Source organism: Oncorhynchus mykiss, chromosome 12 (assembly GCF_057628025.1).
Source record: "Oncorhynchus mykiss isolate SJ-2025 chromosome 12, ASM5762802v1, whole genome shotgun sequence".
NCBI lineage: Eukaryota > Metazoa > Chordata > Actinopteri > Salmoniformes > Salmonidae > Oncorhynchus > Oncorhynchus mykiss.
The window spans coordinates 85689787-85716761 of record NC_143033.1 but is presented as its reverse complement, the minus strand read 5'-3'; the positions used below and the strand labels follow the sequence as shown (position 1 = coordinate 85716761).

Here is a 26975-nt window from a genome sequence, read left to right as displayed (position 1 = left end):
TGTATTACAGAAAGGGAAAATATAATTATGCTAAGCATAGTGTTAATCACTCTAAACTAAATGTGAATTTAGTCATCTAAATGTCCCATTACCAACATGCATAAACCTACAAATCAATCCTAAATCTTACATTTGGTTTTTACAAAGTTCTATCAAACATACCAACCCTCTGCCTTCTAGAAACAGAACAATGACCTGATGTGACGGTTAATTGGACACCACCCCTGCAGACGCACTGCCCACCAATTGATTGATTGGGGACACAGTAAATGGACCACTAGATGGTGCCACAGAGCACCTTGGACACAATCCTGGGCCCAGTTTATCAAAAATTATCCATCTGGATTTCACCTTTCGTACAGGATTAAATGCATAGAAATATATTGAATAGAAAGGTATCCACATTCAAGACAATGATTTGTCCATTCTATTTCTGTGCATTTAATCATATCCGATAGGCAAAATCTGGGCGATGGTCCTGCAGGTTTGCAGCACAATGTACTGAAATCAATTACTTTTTTCTTGGCCCAATAGCTTACTAACATACTTGTCTCAACTAATCACAGGCTGCTTAAATGGAATCCTTTTGTTAGTAGAAAATCAACATGAGTATTACAGATGTATACTGTTGAAACCAGTGGAGTAGTTCAGGGTAAACATACTTTAATAACATTTACACCCCTTGCAGAGAAAAAAATACTCACTGAAAAGGGATTGACATAACAAAAATAAGGCAGTTTATTGCAACTAATAGCATAGGTCATTGAACAAAAATAACCAAATATGCATGTGTAAAAATAACAGCACACTTGATTTATAAAATCAGATTCATCAACAAAATATAAAAAGCAACGTGACAACAAAACTGTTGATAGACAGACGTAACCAATTGCTGCACAAATGAACACATACTGAAACAGTAATGTCTGATTACTCAAGCAGGTCAATGATTTGGAGATTCAGGCCATCCAAAACCCAGTACAATGGAGGAACAATGCCAATATCATTCAGCCACATGCATCAAATACACATCTAGCCACTATGTTAGCGACACTCAACCTGCATCCACTTACAAACACCTAAGAATAGCTGATGTTTTTGTTAGAATTCAGTTCAGCCTTCTCCTCCAAGTGTTCTGACTTAATCGCAAGTGCGTCATTCCAGTTTGTCTGTCATTTTGACAGGCAGGCAAGAGGATAGTATAGGCTGAGGCAGGGCTGAGACAGACTGACACACAGACGGTACAATGACCAGATGGGTCAGGTGCAGAGAAAGACGTGGATAAGGAGATATAGAGGAGAGGAGAATTTAAATAGATAAATAAATGCTTTTGGATAGTTTTGTATCTTTGAATCACGCTAGTTAGATGTGTCCAAAAGGCATTAAATACAGGCCAACATTTTGACATAGGAATTCACACACACACAACAGTGAAAGAGCAGGATGGACAGTGTGAGGATATGAGAGAGGGTGTGGGTGAGGGGCACAGAAGAACTAGGATATTTTTAGTTTCATTATAACTTTAATTCAATCCACACAAAAATCAAGAAATATTGAAGAGCTTTTCCCCCTCTAATCTTTGCAGACATGAAGCAGTGGGTGGATTTGGTGGGAGAAGGGTTTGGTTGAAAAAGGGTTTTGTTGGTAACTGTGTTAATAGTGACAGTAGGTAGGTAGATGTTCATGATCTATTGAGTGTCTCCAGGTTGAGGCAGGGGGGTGTTGTTGGCTTTGCGCTGGGCAGACAGAGCTCTGTTGGCATGGCGCCCCCTAGCTGGGGGAGAGTGCAGGGCTGGGTTCCATGCTGATGTTGACCAGACACTCACTGGACTTGAGGCTGGACATGGACTTGCAGCTGGGGGTAGAGGCCAGAGAGCCACAGAGACCCAGCATAGAAGGGGTGTAGTCTTTTCCTACAGAGGAGAGAATAGACAAAACACAATAAAACTCTGTCCCTAAAGCACACGTTGGCTATCAGCATAACTTAAACACCCACACAAAATACACCATAGACACTGTTCAAACATGCCTTTGTATGTGTGCGCTTGTGAGGACATGTGGATGCATTCTTCTAAGTGGGTTTCTGTTTCTGTGTGGTTTTGTGTTGATGCATGTATGACAGTGGATGACTTGGTTCACATATTTCTGCAGCATCAGTATGCATTGCTGTGCGTCTACAAATGTGTTTGTATAATGTACATTTTATCTGTTGAGCACCAACCTGTATCTCCGTTCTGTTGCCCATCGGTCTTCTGGGAATCAGAGTTCAGACTGATGTCAGCTGAGAGCTGCTCCAAACTGTGGAAGCTTCTCCTGAAGGGATGAGTGACATCATGAAATACGGTTACAATAACATCTGTGTAGAAATCGCTTCGACATTTCCTGTTTGCTAAAATTATAATAGTTTGCCTAATTTTAGTTTGTGACAAAACAAGTATAGTGTAGAGAATCATTGTACCATCTAAACCGCTGTGAAATATATTTTCCATGACTAAAACCAGCTGTTTGAAGACGCTGTACAAAACCAAAAGTAAAAGATGCAAAAATGAAACGTAAGAACGGGAAGCATAGTAATACCACACATAGAACAGATATACACTTCTTATACTTCCTTTCAATGAGAATGACATGTCTATATCACCCATTTCTATGTGAATTTGGTTGGGTCGCCCAAAAAGTTACATATTGCAGCTTTAAATGTACAGTATCACAAAATCACACATATGCACATATACACACACACTCATTCAGTAGATATACCTGCGGAAGAGCTTGACGTCCCCCTGGTTGTTGTAGCCTCGTATGGAGGGCCACTGGTTGACCAGAGGGATGGACAGATCCTTAGTCAGGTGGGAGGAATCACAGGGGATGAGGGCAGTGCTGGAAGGAACACGCTTGTGATTAACTCTTAACACCATCTGATATGTGATGTACTGCATTTGTGTGTCTGTTTATGATGTTTGTATGTGTCCCCATCATGTATACCAGTGTGTGTGCATTTGTATACTGCTCTCACAGTTGTGCCTGCAGCTCCAGTACGATGGACTCCAGCTCCTTCTTCTCCTGCAGGCTCTGGACTCTGAGCTCCTCCAGCCTGGCACTCAGCTTCTTGTTCTCCGTCTCCACGTTCTTCAGCTGGGACTCCCGCAGACGCACCAGCTCCTCCAGGTAGCCCTGCATCACAGACACAGACGCAGACACACAGTTAGACTGTTCTGTATACCCCAAAAGTACATAATTATTACTCTATATACAGTGCCTTCAGAAAGTATTCAGACCCCTTGACGTTTTCCACATTTTGTTACGTTACAGCCTTATTCTAAAATGGTTCAAATCAAATAAATTCCTCAATCTACACACAATACACCATAATGACACATTTTAGAAAATGTAGGCAATTTACATAAATATTCAGACCCTTTACTAAGAAAATCGAAATTGAGCTCAGATGCATTATGTTTCCATTGATCAACCTTGAGATGTTTCTACAACTTGATTGGTTTCCACTCGTCGTAAATTCAATTGATTGGACATGATTTGGAAAGGCTCACACCTGTCTAAATAAAGGTCTCACAGTTGACGGTGCAGAGCAAAAACCAAGCCATGAGGTCGAAGGAATTGTCCGTAGAGCTCCGAGACAGGATTGTGTCGAGGCACAGATCTGGGAAAGGGTACCAAAAAATGTCTGCAGCATTAAAGGCCCCCAAAAACACAGTGGCTTCCATCATTCTTAAATTGAATAAGTTTAGAACCACCAAGACTCTTCCTTGAGCTGCCCGCCCGGCCAAACTGAGCAATCGAGGGAGAAGGGCATTGGTTATGGAGGTGACCAAGAACCCAATGGTCACTCTGACAGAGCTCTAGAGTTCCTCTGTGAAGATAGGAGAACCTTCCAGAAGGAGAACCTTCCAGAAGGAGAACCATCTCTGCAGCACTTTACCAATCAGGCCTTTATGGTTGAGTGGCCAGATGGAAGCCACTCCACAGTAAAAGGCACATGAAAGTCCACTTGGAATTTGCCAAAAGTCACCTAAAGACTCTCAGACCATGAGAAACAAGATTCTCTGGTCTGATGAAACCAAGATTGAACTCTTTGGCCTGAATGTCAAGCGTCACGTCTGGAGGAAACCTGACACTATCCCTATGGTGAAGCATGGTGGTGGAAGCATCCTGCTGTGGGGATGTTTTTCAAAGGCAGGGACAGGGAGACTGCTCAGGATTGAGGGAAAGATGAACAGAGCAAAGTACAGAGAGATCCTTGATGAAAACCTGCTACAGAGCGCTCAGGATCTCAGACTGGGGTGAAGGTTCACCTTCCAACAGGACAACAACCCTAAGCACACAGCCAAGACAACGCAGGAGTGGCTTCGGGGACAAGTCTTGAAATGTCCTTGAGTGGCCCAGCCAGAGCCTGGACTTGAACCCGATGGAACATCTCTGGAGACCTGAAAAGCTGGAAGAGATTCTATGCCCCATGTCTTTAGGAATGTAAGGTTATCAGGAGGTCAAAAGGTCACCTTCTGTGCGTACACGATCTTAAACCTCTGCTCCATCTTGCGACACTTGTTCCTCCAGCTCTCCTCGTCGGTGACCAGAGGGATGTAAGGGTGTTCTGGGACACTTTCGTCACTGGCACTGCTGTCCACACTGCACCGGTCATCCTCATCACTCAGGTAGTCATAGCTGTAAGCAGGGGGCATATAGCAGGGGAGTTACACACTGCTTATAGTCATATCTATGGGTATGACTAAGCTACTGACTAGTATGACATATATTCGCGAAGTGGGCATGTGGTTGTCTCACCTCTGAGTGAACTTCAGGTAAGGTGTGAAGTCAATCACTGCAGGGGACTTACCATCCAGCGCCTCCCCCTTCAAGCAAAAACTGGACAGAGAAAGAATTGTGAACTTTAAGATAACAATGTAACAAATAATAATGCTATGATTCTGCAGGCCTGAGTAATGCTGCCTCACCTGAAGTCTATGGCACTGAGGCCAATGAGCATGCCTGTCAGAACAGTGGCCTCCTCTCTCAGTATGATGGCTCCGTCATCATAGAACCTCCTGCAGTGCAAAGCCTTGTGATTAGTTATGTTTTGCATGTTGTTTCTAAGGTAACTTGGTAGTTAATAGGCTACATGGGATACTATTTTGTGGTATATCTGACCTGGTTGTCCGTGTGTCCCTCAGGGCTGTGGCCACATACTCAGACAGACGCTTCTCCATCAGCGCCACACGGATCCATGCCCGACCCTGCAGGAAACAATGGAAGGAGAGAAAGAAAAAAAGAGAGTGAAAGGTGGGGTCAGTGGGAATGAGGGCGTGAGTGCCAGCTAAGGGATTTGTTACTCTGAAGCTCTGGTGACACACACACACACACACACACACGATCCCAGTCCTTGCCTTGGCTCGTGAGGTGCTGATGTTCTCAATGTTTTCGATGCTGGCGATGCAGTTGTTCTGCACCTTGCTGCATGCCAGCCGGATGTAGTCCCAGAAACTTCGCTGGCCATCTGAGATGAACCAGCTTCCTGGACCTGGTCCACAGATAAAACACTGACAATGACTCCCATCTCCTACAACGGCCCACAGTGTCCCTGTCGCTCAACGCACCACAGCAGATTGGCTTTGCATCCAGCACTTTAACTCAGTCAAAACAGGTGGACATGCCATGAGCTCATGTAAAAATCATTACATTTGCCTATTATATGTGTGACATACTATTTACTCATTTACATAATGTGTAACATTTGAAACTAGGGTAAGCCTTGAGGCTTCCGTATCCTGAATTAGAAGACCAAGAGACTGATGGACACTTCCATGTCCTGTACCTGCCATGTTACCTTTGAAGCGGTGGCTGAGGATGTGTTCCAAGATTGCAGCGAAGTTGACAAACTCCTCGGATGAGTCGTCGATGGGCTCGGCTGTGTACTTTTCCAGGAGGGTCTTCACCGAGAATCTAAAAGAGAGGAGAAGAGACAGACAGGAATGAGAAACAAACAAGATAACTACGTACGTATTTGCAAAACTATTATATATGCAATAAAAATGCAAGTAGTAAAGAGGTACAGTATGTTGAAAGTAAAGAAATCATGTAAAAAACAACAGTAGAAGCAGACAGGCAGAGACAAATGTACTACTGTACTTGACTTGTGCTAAACAATAGCTGAGAGGAGTTCTTTGGGAGAAATGCCATCGAATGCATCTGAGGTCACCCCCAATTGTCTTGTGTGCAACACAATGTCCCCCTTCAGATGCTCCGCAAAGTGTCCGTGACAACAACACAATTAACCCCCTTGTCCCAACCAATGGCAGATGACACGGTTGTCGGCGTGGCAGCCTTTGTTCAGTATGGGCTCCCAGGTCCTGTCCGTCCCTTGGTCTGATCCCTGTAAGGAACCAGCCGGCATCAGAGTATGACCAAATACGACCCCCCCACCCTCTCTATACACGGTGGTCTGATCTATTTGGGACAGCTGTGGCCACTGATTTAGTTTGGTTGATGACCTCAAGATTTCACTGCACATCCCACTGAGAGCTAAGCGCAAGAGGCTATGCTGTGCCTGCTGAGTGTAAGCTAAGAGAGAGTCCAGGCACAGACTAGGGCTGACTGCCTCTTGTTCCATGGGAAACACTAGCATCACCGAGGGCAAGACTGCCCTGGCAGTGGGCAAAACTTCCATAGCCAGGGGCAAGACCACGGTCGCGATGGGCAACACCTCCGTCTCCAGAGGAGTGACCACCACCTCCATGGGGGACTCCACCATCAGTAGGGAGAAGACCACTGTAGCTCTTGGCGGAGCTAGTTTCACCAGGGGAACCACCACCACCTCCTTCCGGAAGGCTCTGATGCCAAAGCGCAGGACCACCTAGAATAAATGGACATGAGCTCAGACGCCAGGTCCAAGACTCCCAAAGCAACCAGGACGTCAAAAAAAGACTTGACTGAAGAGGAGGAGTGGAAAGTCACCTTCCTGTCCAGCAAGACTAGCTTCACTAAGGGCAGGATCTTGATTCTGAAGACTAAGTACGCCATCTCCTGGGGCAAGTCCTCAGTCTCGTGGAGCAGAACCACCGCTACCCTGGGAAAGATCACTGTGACCATGGGAAAGACCTCCGTGACACGAGACCAGACCACGAGCTCTCTGACCACTCTCACCTTCACCCATGGAGAGAAGTCTGTGTCTGTGGTCAAATCCAGCCTCACTAGGGGCAGACAAACTACACGGAACATCTACTGGGATTTCCACCTGTGATTATTGTATACGGTTTCACTCAAAACAGAGGGACTTTTATCTGCTCAGTTTCAGCAGGTCAGTAGTAGCTTAAATCATGTCCATTTGTAATCAATTATTCCATGTGTCTGATCAATGTGCAGCATTCTGCAGCTCGAGTGTCAATGAAGCATTCATGTTTTCGAAGAGAAACATTGAGCATGTCTTTCAAAATGAATCCCACATGATGAGAGTATTGTTCGGATGTGTTACGGATCTAACAGGCTTGAAATCAGATATTCAGATGCGTGACGGAGGAGATGAGGTTGGTGGTGTGTTGGCAGGGAGGAAGGCAGGAGGGCACAGCTGTGTGTGGTGTATGTGGAGACACTGGACAGAGCATGTGTCATCATCAGTGTGCTGTTCAACAGAGAACCTCAACGGTAATTCTCTGAAGCAGAAATACAGTTTAAATGTCCCCATTTGTTATAAAACAACAATTGCATGCTGATTAAATTGGTCTGTTTCAAGGTTGAACACATTACAATAACTATGCTATGTTCAGTTTATAAAGGACGGTCTTAAACTAGGAAATGTGTCGGTCGTAACTGATTGATGTAACCTGATGGAAATGTGTCTTTCATAACTGATGTAACCTGGTGCTTATAAAATAACTGCTTCAACACGGTTTGACTTGATTTTGTTTGTTTGCAAATTTGACTTATTATATAACATACAAGTACTAGGAAACAAATGATATGTACTGTCCTGAAGTGGAATAATGAATTATTTTCATACTAAAGGACAAGGACCATAGACAAATGGAATAGAAGATTATCTGATCATCTCTAGATGGAATAGATCATGTTATGGACACAGACACTTGGAAAATCCTAAGAGCCACACCCATATTGGAGACTGAAGCCACATTGCACATCTGAGAAGAGCGGTCATAGGTCATTGATGGAAAACATAAACTTACGTCAACATCCTTGCCTATATAATAATGTCTCACATGATATGTTTCATGATGCACATGTTCTATACAGCTTCACACAGAACTAAGGATTTACAATCAGGGGATACAGCCAACAATGCCGCTGGATCAAGTGATGTCACCACATATTGTCCTCTGGGCAACAATGTCTCCTTCAGCCGCGTCGTGGTGGTGATGGGACAATCGTTCCACTGTACCAAGCCCTCAGATAGGCTACAGCCACCTACGGCTGACTCTGTCCAATCACAGGGACACATGGGTGGTATGTGGCCTTCCAGAGCCCACGTCTATAAGCTCAACGAAGGCATTATGTGACACGGGGGTAGCACTATCCACGCTTAGCATTCTGGTCTACTCTGGACTCTCGTTACTGTTACTATCACACCCAAGCTTTACTGAGCGGGGTGTACTGCATGAGCGTGCAATGTGTCGCGCCGAGTGAACCCCAAAATCCACCACCTCAGCAGGGTCAGGAATTCAACCTTCTTCTCAATGGGCAACACCAGCATCACCGAGGGGAAGACGGCCCTCTCCCTGGGAAACACCACTATCAAGAGGGGCAAGACCAAGCTCACTGTGGGCAACTCGTCTATCACCAGGGGCAAGAAGACCACTTCTCTGGGCGCCTCCACCATCGCCAGTGCCAAGACCAAGCTCACTATGGGCAATGCCTCCTTCAGCAGGGGCACCACCACCACCTCATTTCGAAAAGCCTTTTTCGCCAAACGCAAGACCCTCTAGATGAGAGGGGACATCATTGGGTGGAGGGACTGGTGGCTAACTCAACAAAACGTAAAGACAACATACAACAACACCATCACAGGGGACATAAGGACATCACCGCAACATCTACACAGGCTATATCTAAACGGACTTCTAAAACACTGGATTGTTTTGCTTTGGACCATTTTACTGTTTTGATCAAACAGGATTTTATCAAGGAAACAGGTCAGTGGTTTTAGAATTCTTAGATGTGTTCTACTCTACCCATGATTCCAGGTGAGTTATGTGTTGTGCAGAAGTCAATGTCTGTTGTACATGTTATTGTTGGACACCCTATTCCAGTTGCCTAGAGCAAAACTTTGAGAACATTTGGCCTGCTACATTGTTGCAATATTCTATGACAATTAAGCACTTTAGGTATTTCTGCAGTACTAATATGTCAAGGAAATCTGTAGTTAGCAAGATGGTCATCTCTGATTATCAGTAAAATCAGTTTATGTGATTACAACATCCGAATCTAATACTGTGTTGAATGATTAGAAATTGATAACGTCTCTCGATATGAAGGGGAGTTAGAGCAGTAATAACTGCTATGACTTAAATGCTAATGGATTGAGTGCCACAGCAAGATACACTTGGTACAATTTGTCACTGAAAAACAACTGCCCAGCTTAAAACAAACATCTTTTGTGCCCCCCTCTCACTCCTCTTGGATCCCAGCCAAACCCACTCTCAGCTCTCTTCAAACATCCTCTTGTTCTTTTTGCTACCTTTCCTACTGTACTTACGTTCAGTTGTGCTTCATTTACAATACAATTTAGAATCAGGGTTCTCTAATTTGTCCAAAATAATCTCAGAAGGATTGACAGCTCTCAATCACAATTTTAACTCTTCCCCACTTTCTCTGACTAACTCTCTCCCTCATCGCTCTCCTCTCCTCTCCTCAGTCTTGGCCTAACCAGCAGGATCAGCTGACACTGGAGGATTCCTCCCTGGCCACGGCCATGTGAAGTGAACACTGTCTGTCTGATGGTGTGTTTCAGATTCTCTACTGGGTGTGTGTGCACCTGGAGGATCCCTCCCATAGGGGAGATGAGCTCAGCCAGGGGAGGAGATGCAAGCCCTGTGTCTATGCGCCATGCAATATCATGGGAGGAGATAGTATTAGTTGACTTATCTGCTCTGACAGAGAGATTACAAACGTTATGACCAAAATAATGTGTCACATCAGGCAATATCGATAGCTGGAAGGGTGTGCCTCACATCTCAGTGTAGTGAATGTGAAGGGAATGAGGAACCAGGCAGGGTGTCTCATGGCCAGTGTATGTGCATTTGGAGGAGTTAAAAAATAGAGGTGCTGGGCTGGGAAGAACTGAAGGCATAATTCATAATAATGAACATGATGAGGGGATGTGATATGAAGGGTATAGTATGTCACAGACAGTAGATATGGTAATAGGAGAGGAAATAGGTGGGGAAAGGTTCAAGTGATATCTGAACTTGTATAATAGTGTATATATACACTGTAATGTTAAGTGTTTGGTCCTGCTGGTAACGTTCACATTGCAATGCCAATGAACCTTGCTTATGTTTAGTAAAGGCAGAGATCATTTGTGCAATAATATGCTAGAAATATGTGCAAACAAGAGGATAAATCAGGCTGAAAAGAACACCAATATTACGATGATAATTTGTTATTCTAGGATGGCAGGCTCCGAGTGCTGCTTTAATGTGCACAATGAACAATGGGACAACAACTTCTGAGTGGATGAGAAGGGTTTTTATGAGGAAAAAAGTAGAGCAGTGGAACCCTGAGGCTGAGAGAGAGAGAGGGGGGGGGGTAGAGAGAGAGAGAGGTGAAGAGTGGGACCATTTGTGGTGCTTTACCATTGTTTAACACAAGAAAGGACACACTCAGAGTGAAGAACCATACTGTACAGTCACTCACAGAAGCCACATTCAAGTTTCAAAGTACTTTACAATGATCGTGCAGCTGGTTCCACTTTATATGTCCTCCTCAGGATATTCCAACAGAGACAGTATTGGCCCATTCTCCCCAGCCACACCCAAAACAATTGAAGGCTTTAACACTCAAAAGATGACTTGCTCTTCCTTCTCATCTCATCCACTTTTATTTACAGGGAGCACGGGTGCAATAGGGCAGGACCTCCAAATCTTTAACTATCTTATTTATGTTGTTTTCTTAGGTTCAACGTGTTGGCACCAACAGTGTTCATCCAGTCATGGACCTCGTCATGAGAGCTCTTAGGCCAGAATATGCAACAAAGTAATAGATCAACTGGCCTGTAACAAGATTCCCTAGTGATAGCTGTTTCTCCTGGTTTGGCCTCTTTTCAATAAGGCAAAATAGCAGCTATTGGTACAGTCCTTTTCTCTCAGATGAACCAAGTACAGATGACACTCTGGTCCCGCCATGTTTTAAAAACATATGTAGCCCATAGCAACAGCTATACTGTTATGTAGGACTTTTCTTTTATTCTTGACATTTTATTATTATTCTGGCCATGGTAAATACTTATAAATGAAAGCCAGCTTAAGGCATGAGTGGTATCTCCTTCAAAAGTTATTTTTTTTCTCAGGACTTGAAAAGTTGATGGTGCCAAGTTCCAACTGAGATTTCTTCAGTCATTTTCAAACACACATCAAATTAGTACATGAATACATGAGACTTTTCCACTTGGAGACTACCAGCTGGACCATACTGTATATCTATGACCTCTGCTGACTTAACTATTGACCTAAGACCTTTGACCCAGGGAAGCAACAATAGTTCCCTGTGATGTTGAGAGTATTTCCAAATTTCCGTCACTGTACTGTCTACTGCTGTGCATGGAAATCTCTGTCATCAAAATAAGTTCAGTCGATGAAACATGATGTAATGGGGAGGTCACTTTGACACATTAGATCACTCCATTTTAGAAGTCCCTATATCTTGGCTTTGGTGTCGAAAATAGGGCCATCACAGAGTAGGTCTACTAGTATTACTGAACCCTACTATATCAGCATAGCACTACAACAACCATGTTAATGACTTGGAGGAAGAGCTTTGAATGGGAGTGTGATGCCACTTTGGCAAAATCCATTATGATCCCTGATGACAAATTGACATGGGGATGAAGCACTGGGTCCAGCATTTCACCAAGGGTCAATGACACAGTAAACAGATTCAAATTCAGTAATCAAGAACAACTCTGTATGATAATAGAACATTCACAAATAGGCCTCAAGACAAAGATTTACTTCCAAAAAATGAAAAATAGGAAATCCAAACATGTTAATCTGTGTGTGTCGATGTCTGGTAATTGTGTGTGTTGTGATAGTGGAGGAAATGTTTTGTATTCAAATTGAAAATATATACACGTACACTAGTGTTAGAAGAAGGATCATGCTTGGGCTGGTGTGCTAACTGAACACTAATTTGGGCTTCGTTGGGAGGGATGGCTAATGATCTGAAGATAACTGTGTCCATATCAGTCAAACCTTTTTCATGACTCCCTCCATTACTCTTGGCATTAGTCTGGAGCACAGATCCACCCTCTATTCTTTGCCCCAAGGCTGCTCTGCTGGTAGCCCTGCCTACACAATGAGACACACACAACGTCAGCCTGACTCTATGCACAGCCAGAGGTCCTGAGGTCACAAACATTCACAACCTTTGTCAACTTGAACACCACCTGGGACAAGGGCCGTCATTGGCTGACACATGGAAGTAGTATACACGTCTGTCTGGCAGGAAAAGAGGCCTCTATGACTTACAGCCCATCTTAGACTGCACAATACAAAAGGTAGACTTGACATCGACACAGATGCTTTCAGATATTCAAAGCCTGGGGAATACATGCATTAAACTTAATTCATAGCTCTCATTGAAAAGTAATTCATGTCTTTCCCAGTGGAGACAACTGTATGATTAGCATTACTGATGAAAAACTGTTGTGAACATTTTTTGTTTTGTTTTGTGTCCTGTGCCTGTCTCTTTAAATGTCTTGGATTAAAATGTCCTTGGCACGGTCAGTGTCTGAAAAATGACCGAACTGCAACAAATGTCTCTTTGTTCTCTCGCTAATCCTTCTTGGAGTCTGAAGTCTATGTCTTTGAAAACATTCTTTATTTTTGGTCATGATCCATGTCTGTTCTATGTGTTCTATTACACTATGTTCCACTAAATGCAGACAGAACCCTTGACAGAGAGGTGCTGTAATAAAAAAGTGCTTGATCGTGTTCCTGGAGTTTTCATTTGTCTCTATTCTTCTATCCAAGCAGCAAACAAACACTAAACTCAACATGTCATATCATGAGGATGTGGCCAATGTCAATGTCATCGGATTGGAAGGATGGCAAGATATCCATGATTAGTAACAATGAACCATATAAGCCTACCAACACAACACATAGAATGCGTAACTAATTTTCTGCTAATTTCTTTGTCTATAAATAATTTAGCGAGAGCACCAGGAGCTTGAGTGATGTCACTCCTGTTGGTCCTCTGTAGAACAATGCCTCCCTCAGGAGATAAAATGTTGTGTCCCTGACAGCAAGACAATGGGTCTCCTGGCCGCTCAGAGTGACAGCACACACACACACACAAGACTCGTCTGATAGGTTCACGTCTCATCATGAGGGTGCCCACAGATAATATATTCACATTGCTAACATACAAGCTGCAGGCCACAGACCCACACGTTTCTGAGGCAACAATCCAGTTGCTGTTCCTACTGGAGCTCCTTATATGAAGACAGGGATATAAACCATGATGAGTCAGACAGACATGAGGACACACAGTGAAGAGGAAGCTTACAGTATAGATGCATAAGGACACAGAGATAAGACACATTGGGTATTTTGCAAAAACACATATGCACTCTTAAAGTAATTGTGAATATATATATATATATATATATATATATATATATATATATATAAAATTGAATATAGTATTATATTAATTTACATAACACTTGTTTATCATCATTAAGTATTCACATTAATTATGCCTTTACAAATAGGAATATTCTAGGATGGAGCACTGATGATACATTAGCCTACGTTGGGTAAAACATAACTTCTCCTTCACCAAGTTATCAAATAGCATTCCCATGACAACCAGACACAGGGGTATGACTGCTATACAATTATATTATCAGCGGTATCAGCTGTATGTATCAGTTACTCTGGTATAGATGAGCTGGCAAAAATGTTGTAGGCCTATAATTTTTTTCTGAGAGCTCTCTCAGGCCACCGGGTGAAATACCTCCGGGTGTTATTAGTAGTACATAATGAGTACAGCACAGTAGCATTCAATGACCATAATAAACATCCGATTTCACTGTGATGTCATTATCTTGGAGCAGCATTTCTATAAGCGGTAAATAATGTCCTCGTTCCAAGAAGGTTGTCGTCATTGCCACATCACCGAACTGGGGAATTCTGGTGGACCAATGCCCTCTCAAACATAGGCCTCACACAGCCCATTTAATCCACTTTCCTTTCAAATAGGCCGACATAGCGGCGGAGACAGCGGGGTGTCCACCAAGGTGAAACCGCATATGTGGCTGTTTATTTGTCAGGCGATCTGATTCTCTCTAGCCGTTATTTACCAAGATTTTAAAAAACATAAAACGTTTATCCATTTAAATTTCCCCAAGTAGCCTAATGTATAGGCTACCACAGTGCCCATAGCTGTGGAATATGTTGCCTTTTGTTTTTCTTTACGTTTTCTTATGAGAATATATGATTTGGAACAACGCTTAATACATTGTAGCCTAAGCCATTACACATTTATTTCCATGCATGCATTAACTAATATGTGTGGTTAACATGACCTGCCAACCACACGAAACATCTGCTCCCTTGTGTTTACCTGCATACGGTGATGAGATTTTTTCGCTCCACGCCGACGCTCCGAGAAGATGCCTTTTTCGATGTCAAACCCATAGCCATTGCTTTTCGGACACAGCCGGATTCCATTCAGCGGCGGTACGGAGCCTTCCGGTAACCCAGCACCACCAAGACCCCTCCCTCCGCAGGCCTATGCCATATATTACGGTGTTCTCAGTTCTCCGCGAGAAGCTGATGCTTAATTAGTGGGCTCTACGTTGACGCACAACGATGGAGTTGTGCAGGGTGAATAGACAGAGTATAATTAAAATACCCTCTGCACCAAGATACCCAATGCACATATGTTGATTTAGCCTACATAAAATATCCCATCATTTAATAATCCTACATTTTATCATAATGTGCTTTGTTTTTATAATACTATAGAAAATGATGACTGACTATATAGGATATTATTTCGTTGCGCCACAACATATCTACAGATAATATGTAATAAAACAATTAGAAATTGGCATGAAATAAATGCAAATGTAGTCTACTTAATTATATATGTTGTGCTGTAGATAATTGGCCACAAGGTGGAATACTGTGCCAAATGATTGTGACTCCTCGACGCTAGAGGTCGCTCTAAAATCCTTACGTCACCATTTTTTTGTAAACAGAATGAAAGATGGCGGAGTCAGGGGAACCCAATGCAACCTGTACTTTTCTATTTAAAAAATCTACCAAAAGATGCAACGCTAGGAAGAGAAAAGCCAGTGACAGCGACACAGGTGAGCTACAGTGTTTGAGTCCAGCTCAGTGTTGTTTCAAAAGCTAACCAAAACACTGCATTGTGCATGAAAACAATGGCTATTAGTAATAGTCCTCGATCTAGCTATAGTGGCGAACTGACCTAGTTAGCTAGCATTTGAAGTGTATTTAGTAAGGCGTTAAGATTGGGCTAAGTAAAAACAAAACTACTGCCAACTATAAAACCACCTAAGCCATGGAAATGATTGCAAGTGGCCGAGTACTGTAAACACGGAAATGTCACACTCACATGCTGATGCTTGCCTCCATTGTCAGATGGCAACAGTGACGAATACAAGAATTCCGTCGTCAGAAAAGAAAAAAAGACGGGTTCAGCAAACTCTATGATTCAAAGGGTAACGCCGCATGACTGACTACAAACGAATCCGTGTTTATACGAAACATTTTTTATAGTGTGAAATCATTATTCTCTTCTCCCCAGACAAAAAAAGTAGAGAGAGAGGTGTCATCTGCTGAAAGTGACGAGGAGAAAGAAAAAAAGAAAGTCACTGTCGCTTACAAGTCCACACGGTCAGCGGTGAGTTATTTTGAAAAAGACCTCTCCTCTACCCATTAGTCTATGAATTAATCTATTAACAATGTTTTGTATTTATATCCTACCTGCCCCTTTATTGCTCAGCCCCGTATAAAGCTATCAATCACGTCCTCCTCCCTTCGCTGTGTATAGAAACCAGAGGGGCCAGATGACATGGGAGCAACTGCAATCTATGAGTTGGACACAGCAAAGGACAATGATGCTCAGGCCATCTTTGAGAGGAGTCAAAAGATCCAGGAGGCAAGACCTCTGTCTCTTGTTGGAGGAACTTTGTTTCCTTTGTGTATCTACAGTTTAGTATTGTATCATTTGCATTCTTCCCCCAGTTTTGTTGTAAATTGGGACAGCGTTGGTCCGCAAATGCTTAGAGGTTTCTATCCTCTCCCTCACCAGGAGCTGACCGGTAAAGAGGATGATAAGATCTACAGAGGAATGAACAACTACAAAAAGCACATCAAGCCCAAAGACTCCACCATGGGAAATGCATCCTCTGGCATGGTCAGGTGTGGATGCATGTTATATGACAGAGTAAAGTTGAAATGTCTTGTGGAAAGTTTTAATTGTTTTTGCATCATCACTATTTTCTCTCTTTTGTCAGGAAGGGCCCAATCCGGGCCCCAGAGCACCTGAGGGCCACAGTGAGGTGGGACTACCAGCCAGACATCTGTAAGGACTACAAAGAGACTGGCTTCTGTGGCTTTGGAGGTGAGTGGGACTTTGTTGGAAGGTTGCCTCCAATGTCCTCCTTTCCCAACTTGAATTAATCATCTGTGGAAGTCTCTGAAAGTGTCCTTTGTGTGTTTCTTTTCCCCGCTTAGACAGCTGCAAGTTCCTCCATGACCGCTCAGACTACAAACATGGCTGGCAGATTGAGAGGGAGCTGGATGAGGGGCGCTATGGGGCCAACGGTGAGTTCACAACAGGGGAGAAACACAGGGCTGTGTAGATTTTAAGATTAATCAGATTAGAGAGTTGTGATACAGCTGTTCAGTAATGTGTGGTCTGTATGTAGATGATGAGAACTACGAGGTGAGCAGTGACGAGGAGGACATGCCCTTCAAATGCTTCATCTGCCGAGAGTCCTTTAAGAACCCCGTCATCACCAAGTAAGACAATGATCCTTAAGAACTCCTTCACCATTAATTGTGTGTAGAGAAACTTCCAGCTAATCAAACCACTCCTGTCTTATCTCCCGCAGGTGTCGGCACTACTTCTGTGAGACCTGTGCTCTTCAGCACTACCGCAAGTCCCAGCGCTGCTATGTGTGTAATGTCCAGACCAACGGCGTCTTCAACCCAGCTAAAGGTGAGGATAATGCATCTCAATTACCATGGTCAGCATAGTGGTATGGCATGTACATTAGGTCTTGGATGGTCCCCCAAAGCATCCACTTTGAGCTAAGAAAACTAAAGCTACAGTAGTTTGTTTGACCATGGAGCTTGTTGCCTGACTCGAGCTGAATTCCTGCTCTATCGTCCGCTACATACTTCAGTCTGAGACCGCAATCATTGAAGTCGTTTGTGGTGTACAAAACAAGGTCATCAGCAATTGGATAATCTCTAACCAATCAGAGAACCAGTGACATTTTCTAAATGTTGCTTTACCCATGTGTGTTCTGGCCCAACCATAGGTTTCTGGGACCAATCAGACAGGCTAGAATGTATTTCCATTCTAGAGATCTTGGAGGAGGTACTCAGCTCCAGAAACTCATGTTCAATGGTGTGGCGTTTGGCCGGAGCAAGGAGTTTTGGTAGACAGGCAAGAGCTTATGTACATCGGGTAAAGGACTAGTCTATAGTCAGTCAAATAGAAAAAGCTCACTGCTCAAATATTCAGGCCCGTGGCTGTGTAAGGCTATTGAGCTCCAGGCAGTAGCCCTAAGTGTTTTCTTTCTACAGAGCTGGCAGCCAAGATCGCCAAACACCAAGCCATGCTAGACCAGCCACCCTCTGATGAAGAAGATTAGCAACCTACTTTAAATACAGTACCTATCCAATTTCATCAGTGTCTGTCTCCTCTGTTTCATTGTATCAATGTCAAGCCTTCCGGAATAAAACTTGATTTTTAAATAGTTGACTGATTACTTGCAATACAGTGAGAGCCCCGAGGTGAAAGGTATTTATTATCAAGTAAAATAGTTGACACTCCCAACACTTTCCCTTCTTGGAACCCAGACAAACTATCTGAAACAAGCACCATTGTAACATTCACTTTTTTTGCAGGACAAAAATGGCCAATAACAGGAAGGTTAATCAAATACATGGACCTCAGTTGGCACAGTCTAGTGTTAACTGAAGATAGCAAAGCAAGTTGAGGGTTTCAGGTAGAAACAGATTTTTTCTTCCCTCCTGTAAAACTGATGGTTCTCTATGAACAGTTGAGGAAATGCAAACACTGTCTGGTTTGTGATAGCCTTGGACAATCTTCTGGAATCTTCCATCTGTTGTGCTGGCTAGATGGCTGATTGGATCAACCCTTGGTAATGCGGTCAGTTCCTGGTCTTTAATGTCAACAGATGGCTCTAGATAGGGTCAAGTACAGCTCAGGAGTCTCCCTGCTCTACCTTTAATGAAACATCTCCATTGACAAGTGAAAGAGCAGACTGGACATACTCCCCCATATGGTTCTTCGACGGGTCTGGAGCTTCAGTCGAATTTGGAGAGATGTGTGCGTGAGAGGAATTGGGTGTCAGTCAGTGCAAAGGTCTGTCTGCTCATGCATCTTTTAGACTAGAGTGATAGCAAGGAGGTGAGATGGTAGCTGGCTTTTAAACCCAGTCAAACTGCTTAGTTTGAATTATTTACATGGACCATTTAGTAAGAACAAAGCGTAAATCCAGTCCGAAGTCTTCTCAGAGCATTTCCTGTTAACCTCTTGGTTACAACACACACCTCTTTCCTGTTCCTCTGTGGTCAGAAGTCCCAGTCATCCACATCCATGTGGCTGAGGCCAGATTCCAGGCTGGCCAGTCCAGAGGCAGCGTCCTGAGGCTGGGTACTCTCAAAGCCTGTGATGGGCGTTACGGGCCGGAACAGCTCAGGCAGAGCCTCCGATGGCCGACGCTTGATCTAGGGAAGAATGGAAATAAATCTCATTGGGATTCTAATAAAGTGTGTGACTGAATGAAGCCCTTATATGACTTAAAATGTTGTACATTGATGTTGAGGGGGGAGGAACTAGATCCTACTGACCTGTTTGAAGAAGGAATGACCAATGAGAGCACTTGCTGAGGGTCTGAGGGGGGGAAAATAAACAATTAAATGAGCTAAAATTCTTAAGACAATCGATGTGAGGACCAGCAGCCTAGCTTGGCGTGGCTCACCTCTTCTCTGGGTCCCTCTGTAGACACAGCTCCACAAAAGCATGGAACTGGGGAGAGAAGGTACGACTGTAGGGGTGGCTCCCCGAGGAGGAGGGCTCTCCATTAGAGTGGTGGGCCCCTCCGGTGCTGGGGCCCTCACAGATCCCAGAGTCAGCTCCAGAGCGGGAGGGCTTCATGGTCAGCTCCTCTGGGGGGATGGTGGTGGTGTCCAACAGACAGGGGACTGTCCCGTTCAGCTTCTCCAGCAACATCTAAAGACAAGAGGACCACGAAGAGGAATGGAGAGAGATACCAGTCAATTGAGGAGCAGAATATAGATCTTTCAGAATAAAGATAGGGTGAGGGGTTGATCTGGCCACTAGTCACCTGTGTGGCTGGCATGTCTTTGAAGGGCACATGTCCATTGGCTAGCTCACAGGCTGTGATGCCAAGACTGTAGATGTCTGACCGGAAGTCGTATCCCTGCAGATTCTGACACACACCAGGGTTGACCGATAAACAAATGAAGGTATTATAGTTTAAAAGCAAGGAATTGTATGTTAGCCAGGTGTGGTATGGAGTTACCTGCTGCAACACCTCTGGGCTGAGCCAGGGAAGCACCTTGATGCTGTACTGGGGGAAGTCATGGACCACTCTGGCCCGCTGGCCGTGACGGATCAGACTGATGATGCTCCTCAGACCAGACATACACACCTGACCGTCTACCGAGATCAACACGTGGCTGGCCTTCACGCTCCTAAACACACAAAATTAGACGCCATGTCACAATCCTGCATGAAAAGTCCTGGGCCTGTGTGAACTTTGTACTTACCGGTGTACATAGCCCATGTGGTGGATGTAGTCCAGGGCTTTGAGCATGCCCAGTAGGATGTAGGCGATGGCCAGCTCATTCATCCCATCAGTGAAGTGGCTGCTGATCAGGTCTCTGGCTGACCCTAGGACATGTTAGACACTACATTAGTCAGAGAGAGAGCAGAGGACTGAATAGTAGGGTTAGGTGGAGACAAATTACCTTAATGTGGGAATGGTAACTAGAGTCCTCCGGTCTACATTTAACCTTTGACTACATTTGACTAGGACCAGAGTGGTGTAGTGTTACAGTCAGTGCTTTGTCTGTGAATCCTCACCATAGGCCATGAAGGGAGAGATGACCCACAGCTCGTTCTCTGCTATGAAGATGCTCCTGTAGGGCAGGATGCTGGAGTGGTGGAACAGCTTAGATACATGGAGCTCAGCCTGAGAGACAGAGATTAGACTGGCTTAGGTTTAAATTGACAGAGAGAGAGATTACATTGAGTTATGTAATAGATACAAATTAGACCGACAGAGATGGGAGGTTGGATTACATAACAGGTGATGTCATAAAGCAAGGGATGAATGTATTCAGAGGGGAGGAGTGAAAGAGGGATATAAAGGCAAGGATGATTTGACTGATGTCTGTATGCCTGGCAGAGGCAAATGTGACAGATGGATGGTAGAATGATAGATTGATGGTGACAGGTCCAGACCTGCAGGTAGTTGACCATTTCATTGGTGCAGGACTCCAGGTCAATCCGACGGATTGCTACGTGTTCCCCTGTGGGTCTGTATCTGGCAAGGTTGACGGTCATCAAGTCCTCCAGGCCTCGACCTAGCACAGCAAAACACACCAAATTAGACTAGAGACAGGCGCACAAACAATGTATTCAACAACAAACACACAAGCGCCTTGGCAGCCAAGTCACTGGGGTTGGAAGCCTGAGACTGACTGACCTATGATGGTCAGGAGCTCATAGGCGCTGCTGTCGGGGAGGAAGCTTCCCATGGTGCCCCGCCGTGGGACTGAGGTCAGGCTCTCGTGGCTGTCTTCATGGGCCTGGGGAGTGAGGCGGCAGCAGGGAAGGAGTTAGCATTGGAAATGATAGCATATATTGGCCCTTAGTGCTGGGCGTTACTTGTGGCATTGTGAGAGTGGCCTGCAAAGGCTTGGTCAGACGTGATGGTTGATGCTAAATCATATACAGTCAGACTACAGAACAAAGTGTGTACGAGCAGTACTTGTGGAACCTGAGTGGAGAACATTAACTTCAGGTTTGAATTCTGTTGGTGGCAAATTATAAGCAAGAAGCTACATAATTTATGAATCATGCCTTCTCCAAACCTCATCACACCATAGTGCTTGAAATATTAACACTCATGGTAAGACACATGCAGAGTGGGTACCCTAAAATAATAATGAGTGTGTTCAGAGAGGAAGAGGCGAAGCAAGAGGTTGCACTCGCCAAAATGTGTCCAAAATGAGCCCAATGTGTTTCTATGGGCTTATTTTGGACTTAAGCTCGTTTCCCGCCTTTGGAACAATGACTCCCATTGTTGGGCGGAGACGTGAGCATCTCGAGTATCATCTCAAAAGATGAAAATAGGGATCCAATAACAGTCTTAAAAGATGCTCAGAAATTAAACTATTTTCACTGTCAAAATGTTTGACTGGAAAAAAAATGTATGCAGGGCTCTATGCTACAAAAAAAATGTATGCAGGGCTCTATGCTACAAAAAAAATGTATGCAGGGCTCTATGCTACAAAAAAAAATGTATGCAGGGCTCTATGCTACAAAAAAAATGTATGCAGGGCTCTATGCTACAAAAAAAATGTATGCAGGGCTCTATGCTACAAAAAAAATGTATGCAGGGCTCTATGCTACAAAAAAAATGTATGCAGGGCTCTATGCTACAAAAAAAATGTATGCAGGGCTCTATGCTACAAAAAAAATGTATGCAGGGCTCTATGCTACAAAAAAAATGTATGCAGGGCTCTATGCTAAAAAAAATGTATGCAGGGCTCTATGCTAAAAAAAAATGTATGCAGGGCTCTATGCTAAAAAATGTTTTACAAGGAGCACGTTAAAATGTAGGGGCACAATGAAAAATATTTGAGGTATTAATGACAACAATTGACAATTACAAAAGCACTGGTGCTCCCAAATTAAAATTCCAGGTAATAGTAAAATATTTCGATGCATATGCGACCAAAATGGTACCACTGTAGAGCCCTGGTAGCCCTGGGGTGTTGGCCTAAACTTACAATTGAAGTCGGAAGTTTACATACACTTAGGTTGCAGTCATTAAAACTTATTTTTCAACCACTCCACTAATTTCTTGTTAACAAAACTATAGTTTTGGCAAGTGGGTTAGGACATCTACTTTGTGCAGGACACAAGTCATTTTTCCAACAATTGTTTACAGACAAGATTATTTCACTGTATCACAATTCCAGTGGGTCAGAAGTTTACATGCACTAAGTTGACTGTGCCTTTAAACAGCTTGGAAAATTCCAGAAAATGATTTCATGGCTTTAGAAGCTTCTGATAGGCTAAATTACATTATTTGAGTCAATTGGAGGTGTACTTGTGGATGTATTTCAAGGCCTACCTTCAAACTCTGTGTCTCTATGCTTGACATCATGTGAAAATGAAAAGAAATCAGCCAAGACCTCAGAAAAGAAAATGGTGGCCCTCCACAAGTCTAGTTCATCCTTGCGAACAATTTCCAAATGCCTGAAGGTACCATGTTCATCTGTACAAACAATAGTACGCAAGTATAAGCACCAAGGGACCATGCAACCGTCATACCGCTCAGGAAGGAGACGCGTTCTGTCTCCTAGAGATGAATGTACTTGGTGCAAGAAGTGCAAATCAATCCCAGAACAACAGCAAAGGACCTTGTGAAGATGCTGGAGGAAACAGGTACAAAAGTATCTATATCCACAATAAAACGAGTCCTATATCGACATAACCTGAAAGGCCGCTCAGCAAGGAAGAAGCCAGTGCTCCAAAACCGCCATAAAAAAGCCAGACTACGGGTTGGTACAAGGGGATAAAGATCATACTTTTTGGAGAAATATCCTCTGGTCTGATGAAACAAAAATAGAACCGTTTGACCATAATTAACATCGTTATGTTGAGGAAAAAGGCTTGCAAGCCAAAGAACACCATCCCAACTGTGAGCATGTTGTGGGGGTGCTTTGCTGCAGGAGGGACTGGTGCACTTCACAAAATAGATGGCACCATGAGGACGTAAAATTAAGTGGATATATTGAAGACATCAGTCAGGAAGTTAAAGCTTGGTTGCAAATGGGTCTTCCAAATGGACAATGACCCCAAGCATACTGCCAAAGTTGTGGCAAAATGGCTTAAGGACAACAAAGTCAAGGTATTGGAGTGGCCATCACAAAGCCCTGACCTCAATCCTATAGAACATTTGTGGGCAGAACTGAAAAAGTGTGTGCGAGCAAAGAGGCCTACAAACCTGACTGTTACACCAGCTCTGTCAGGAGGAATGGGCCAAAATTCACCCAACATATTGTGGATAGCTTGTGGAAGGCTACCCAAAACGTTTGACTCAAGCTAAACAATTTAAAGGCAATGCTACCAAATATTAACTGAATGTATGTAAACTTCTGAACCACTGGGAATGTGATGAAAGAAATAAGAAATGAAATAAATCACTCTACTATTATTCTGACATTTCACATTCTTAAAATAAAGTGGTGATCCTAACTAACCTAAGACAGGGAATTCTTACTAGGATTAAATGTCAGGAATTGTGTAAAACTGAGTTTAAATGCGTTTGACTAAGGTGTATGTAAACTTCCGACTTCAACTGTATTAGGTTATTATTATTATTTTTTTTAAATGCAGTAACAACTTAATAACCATTTATCTACTAATTTCCAGCCAGCATTGCGAGGTAGATGCCCATCACTTTAAATCACTCAGACGGGGTTGCCATGCATTGCCAAAAATGGAACACATGGAACTCTATCCATTCCATTCAACTCCAGTTCACAACCATTGGTGGATCCAGAGATTTCCACAACAGTGACACATTAGACATGAACAAATAACCAGTTGCTCATACCCTCCCACCACCCACCTACCTACATGCCCTCTGCTTTCTAGTAAGGGAGAAGTACAGTGAACACAGGCAATAGACAAAGTGTCCACACTTAAACTACTTCACAAACATGAAACAGGCTTGGTCAAAATTAGTGAGGACTTTCAGTGAACAACAGAAACCATAAATCAAATAGTAACACCATGTTAAGACCACGCTGAGGTTTCTAAGGGCCCATTAAGGCTGGCTTTACAGGGAGATTATATGTCAGCTGAGACCAAACAGACGTTTTCCGTGACAGCCGTAAAAGACAAGTGCAGGTCAATTAAGCCTGGTAGTTACGGATGATCCATCATTGCCCACTCTAAAAGACACAAACTGTGGTCAACTTTATGAATCAGAAAGGACTGTTTGATCTCTGGAGCAACCGATGGAGCCATCAGGTAACACGTAGTATTAATGGGGTGATCCATCTGTCCACTTATACTGATCACATCTTTTTTTCATCATACTTCAGCAACCTCAGTTGCTCTCTCCTCCAACCCAACCATGTCTCATCAAGAGAACATCATTACTGTGAACTCCACCAATCTCCCAACTCCCCCAATAGGAAACCCTGGTGGGTGAAGTAGGATGGGCCTCAAAATACAAAGCACATACAGCATTGTGAATCAGATGCCCATGCACAAAAGCACATAGGGCTTGTGAATTCATTCACGTTGGCTCCACCCTCACACACAGGCAGATGGAACGATCGAGAGCAGTGACTGGAGTACCGCACTTACTTTCCTGTGAGAGCTTCCCTGAGCTTGCTCTGTGGTAGAGAAACCACATCAATGACAAACACAAACACACACAAGAGAAGGATCTGTGTTTAGAGCAGCTCAGGAACCATTAGGTACACTGTAAGTGTAAAGTATAGCATGTCGTGTTTGTTGCAGGAGTCGTATCAATGCTGCTAGCTGGCTCCCATAACAAGGAGGATTCAGTTTAGGCTAATTAGATACCTCCAATGCATCTTAAATCAGTGAGGAATCTGAGGATTCAGTCTAGCGGGATTGAGTGATTATGCATTGCCATGGGAACTGGAAGCAGCCAAAACCAAACTTGAAATCAAGCGTATGAACGAACACAGAACAATTATGCAATGTGAGCTGAGCGCACAGAAATATGAAGATAATGCAAAGCTTGATAGTGAAGCCACCCCTCCCCAGCAATTCAGTTCCTCTCTATGTAAACCGATTCTTCAACCACTGATAAATTGACAGTGTTTATGTTAGTCTAATAAGACCCACATACTGTAGAAACATCTCTTTGAACATGCTTCATCGCCACCACACTTGTTACCCTTAAAATATGATTTCCTTAATAAATATTTGACCTAGGTATCATGTCAACTTCGTATCTACTACAATGACCGACGGCGCAACAGAATATTAATCTGACATGCAGTATTCTGAGGCTGCATATTTTGCATTGATCAAGTCTGAAAGACAAGGAGACATCACACTGGAACAAACTCTCTTCATGGCACACATGTAACATACAGTGAGACATTTGACACCTGCAGAACATTGAAGCAAGCAGTAGCTCTTATGTGTCCTCAATCTATTTCGGAGACAGAGGTATCCAGCCACATATTGTCAAAGAACCAATGCTGATTGAATTCCAGAAGGTTTAAATTGTATTATGCCAATTGTTTGTTAGAGTGTGTTGCCTTTTAAAAACTGTGCAATGCAATATCTTGTTTTGAAAGCAAAGCTGCACATAGGATATAGCTAGCAGGTTCTGTATGAGGGTCGGGCAACTTCATAGCTGATAATAGGTCTTGTTTGTAAGCAGCAGTTGATTTGGGAAGCCTTTTTCAACATAACCTATGACCTTACCTCCAAAAAACTCAAAATCCCTCAGGTTCTCCACACTCAATTTCTCTGAGACCCAACGCTGGGATTGAGAGGGAGAAAGAAAGAAACAGATAGAAATGATTGACCTGTGGTATCTGCACTCCAATAACTGATCATTGCTGTGACACTGACTGGTAAGGATTCAGCACAAGTATTTGATACATTTTCTAGACTGAGCTCTAACGTCATCAGGCAGGGGAGCGCTGACAGAGTTCACTCACCAGAAAAGACATGGATCTGTCGATTGTGGCAGCTAGAACCGCTGAAACCCCATCCAGAAAAAATACCTCCAAAATAAATACTAACACAGTAACACAGGAAAGGAAACACGTTAACGTTACTTCGCTATGAACAAGACATGTAGCTAACTATAACCTGCCTATAGAATCATTTAAGTTGTAATGTTAATGTGAAAACCATTTCACAAATAGTATAATTTATAGGCCCCAAAACATTTTATTAGCAGGACTACTACCTAACGTTAGCTAGCTAAAGTAACATATGGATATGTAAAAATAAATAAACTAACGTTAGCGTGGCTCTTTTTCATTACATTAAACAACACAGATTGGCTTGGTAGCTATATAAACCACGATAGCTAGTAACCTACCTGTATGTTAACTTGAAGAAATAGCTAGCTAATATCTGATGAAGCGAGTTTGTTAGCTACCATTTTCAACAAACAACTATTATCGAAAAGGGGCGGTAACTAATGTCACATGTTTGCGTTGATTGGT

General features: G+C 43.3%; 4 protein-coding genes across 21 annotated transcripts; 2 read left to right on the top strand and 2 right to left on the bottom strand.

Annotated features, from left to right (window-relative positions):
* Positions 1-640: 640 nt before the first annotated feature.
* On the bottom strand, positions 641-15372 carry LOC110538644 (RUN domain-containing protein 3A). Of its 2 annotated transcripts, none has more exons than XM_021625591.3 (11): positions 14815-15372; positions 5843-5958; positions 5403-5536; positions 5167-5252; positions 4974-5063; positions 4804-4884; positions 4518-4683; positions 3017-3174; positions 2761-2880; positions 2222-2313; positions 641-1913 (listed from the first exon to the last, which is right to left on the bottom strand). In XM_021625591.3, the coding sequence occupies exons 1-11, from the start codon at positions 14919-14921 to the stop codon at positions 1771-1773; spliced, it is 1293 nt and encodes a 430-aa protein (XP_021481266.1). In that variant the 5' UTR covers positions 14922-15372; the 3' UTR covers positions 641-1770. The 2 variants fall into 2 exon arrangements, with proteins under 2 accessions (XP_021481266.1, XP_090049968.1); XM_090193842.1 differs by having other exon boundaries at positions 5831-5958; positions 14815-15072.
* On the top strand, positions 6379-13175 carry LOC118937753 (uncharacterized). 5 transcript variants are annotated; one of them, XM_090193845.1, is made up of 2 exons: positions 6379-7312; positions 11141-13175. In XM_090193845.1, exon 1 carries the CDS (start codon positions 6878-6880, stop codon positions 7253-7255), a length of 378 nt encoding a protein of 125 aa, XP_090049971.1. In that variant the 5' UTR covers positions 6379-6877; the 3' UTR covers positions 7256-7312; positions 11141-13175. The 5 variants fall into 5 exon arrangements, with proteins under 5 accessions (XP_090049971.1, XP_090049972.1, XP_090049975.1 ...); XM_090193846.1 differs by having other exon boundaries at positions 6955-9158; XM_090193849.1 differs by having other exon boundaries at positions 6955-9158; positions 9977-13175.
* A 63-nt stretch (positions 15373-15435) lies between the features above and the next one.
* On the top strand, positions 15436-18209 carry LOC100136190 (zinc finger protein 183). Of its 7 annotated transcripts, none has more exons than XM_090191328.1 (10): positions 15436-15565; positions 15861-15940; positions 16027-16122; positions 16273-16380; positions 16534-16643; positions 16739-16845; positions 16959-17048; positions 17153-17246; positions 17339-17445; positions 17771-18209. In XM_090191328.1, exons 1-10 carry the CDS (start codon positions 15463-15465, stop codon positions 17929-17931), a joined length of 1056 nt encoding a protein of 351 aa, XP_090047454.1. In that variant the 5' UTR covers positions 15436-15462; the 3' UTR covers positions 17932-18209.
* Positions 18210-18242: 33 nt separating this feature from the next.
* LOC110538646 (STE20-related kinase adapter protein alpha) lies at positions 18243-26971 on the bottom strand. 7 transcript variants are annotated; one of them, XM_021625596.3, is made up of 14 exons: positions 26849-26971; positions 26460-26539; positions 26221-26278; positions 25120-25148; positions 21215-21317; positions 20971-21092; positions 20590-20698; positions 20274-20397; positions 20027-20198; positions 19829-19933; positions 19463-19713; positions 19332-19374; positions 19032-19208; positions 18243-18783 (listed from the first exon to the last, which is right to left on the bottom strand). In XM_021625596.3, exons 2-13 carry the CDS (start codon positions 26469-26471, stop codon positions 19053-19055), a joined length of 1284 nt encoding a protein of 427 aa, XP_021481271.3. In that variant the 5' UTR covers positions 26472-26539; positions 26849-26971; the 3' UTR covers positions 18243-18783; positions 19032-19052. The 7 variants fall into 7 exon arrangements, with proteins under 7 accessions (XP_021481271.3, XP_021481267.3, XP_090049969.1 ...); XM_021625592.3 differs by having other exon boundaries at positions 18243-19208; XM_090193843.1 differs by lacking the exon at positions 25120-25148.
* Positions 26972-26975: the final 4 nt, after the last annotated feature.

Excerpts from the sequence above, each read along its gene's own strand:
- LOC118937753 (XM_090193845.1), top strand. The coding sequence starts at position 6,878 with ATGGACATGAGCTCAGACGCCAGGTCCAAGACTCCCAAAGCAACCAGG.
- LOC110538644 (XM_090193842.1), bottom strand. The coding sequence starts at position 14,921 with ATGGAATCCGGCTGTGTCCGAAAAGCAATGGCTATGGGTTTGACATCG. Across the intron at positions 3,175-4,517 it reads AGATCGTGTACGCACAGAAG|GGCTACCTGGAGGAGCTGGT; the intron begins GTGACCTTTTGA and ends TCTGTGATGCAG. Across the intron at positions 1,914-2,221 it reads GCAACAGAACGGAGATACAG|GAAAAGACTACACCCCTTCT; the intron begins GTTGGTGCTCAA and ends TCTCCTCTGTAG.
- LOC100136190 (XM_090191328.1), top strand. The coding sequence starts at position 15,463 with ATGGCGGAGTCAGGGGAACCCAATGCAACCTGTACTTTTCTATTTAAA. Across the intron at positions 16,644-16,738 it reads GCATCCTCTGGCATGGTCAG|GAAGGGCCCAATCCGGGCCC; the intron begins GTGTGGATGCAT and ends CTCTTTTGTCAG. Across the intron at positions 17,049-17,152 it reads GGGGCGCTATGGGGCCAACG|ATGATGAGAACTACGAGGTG; the intron begins GTGAGTTCACAA and ends GTCTGTATGTAG.
- LOC110538646 (XM_021625592.3), bottom strand. Across the intron at positions 20,398-20,589 it reads CTCTCCCTTCATGGCCTATG|GGTCAGCCAGAGACCTGATC; the intron begins GTGAGGATTCAC and ends AACATGTCCTAG. Across the intron at positions 20,199-20,273 it reads CACATGGGCTATGTACACCG|GAGCGTGAAGGCCAGCCACG; the intron begins GTAAGTACAAAG and ends TTGTGTGTTTAG.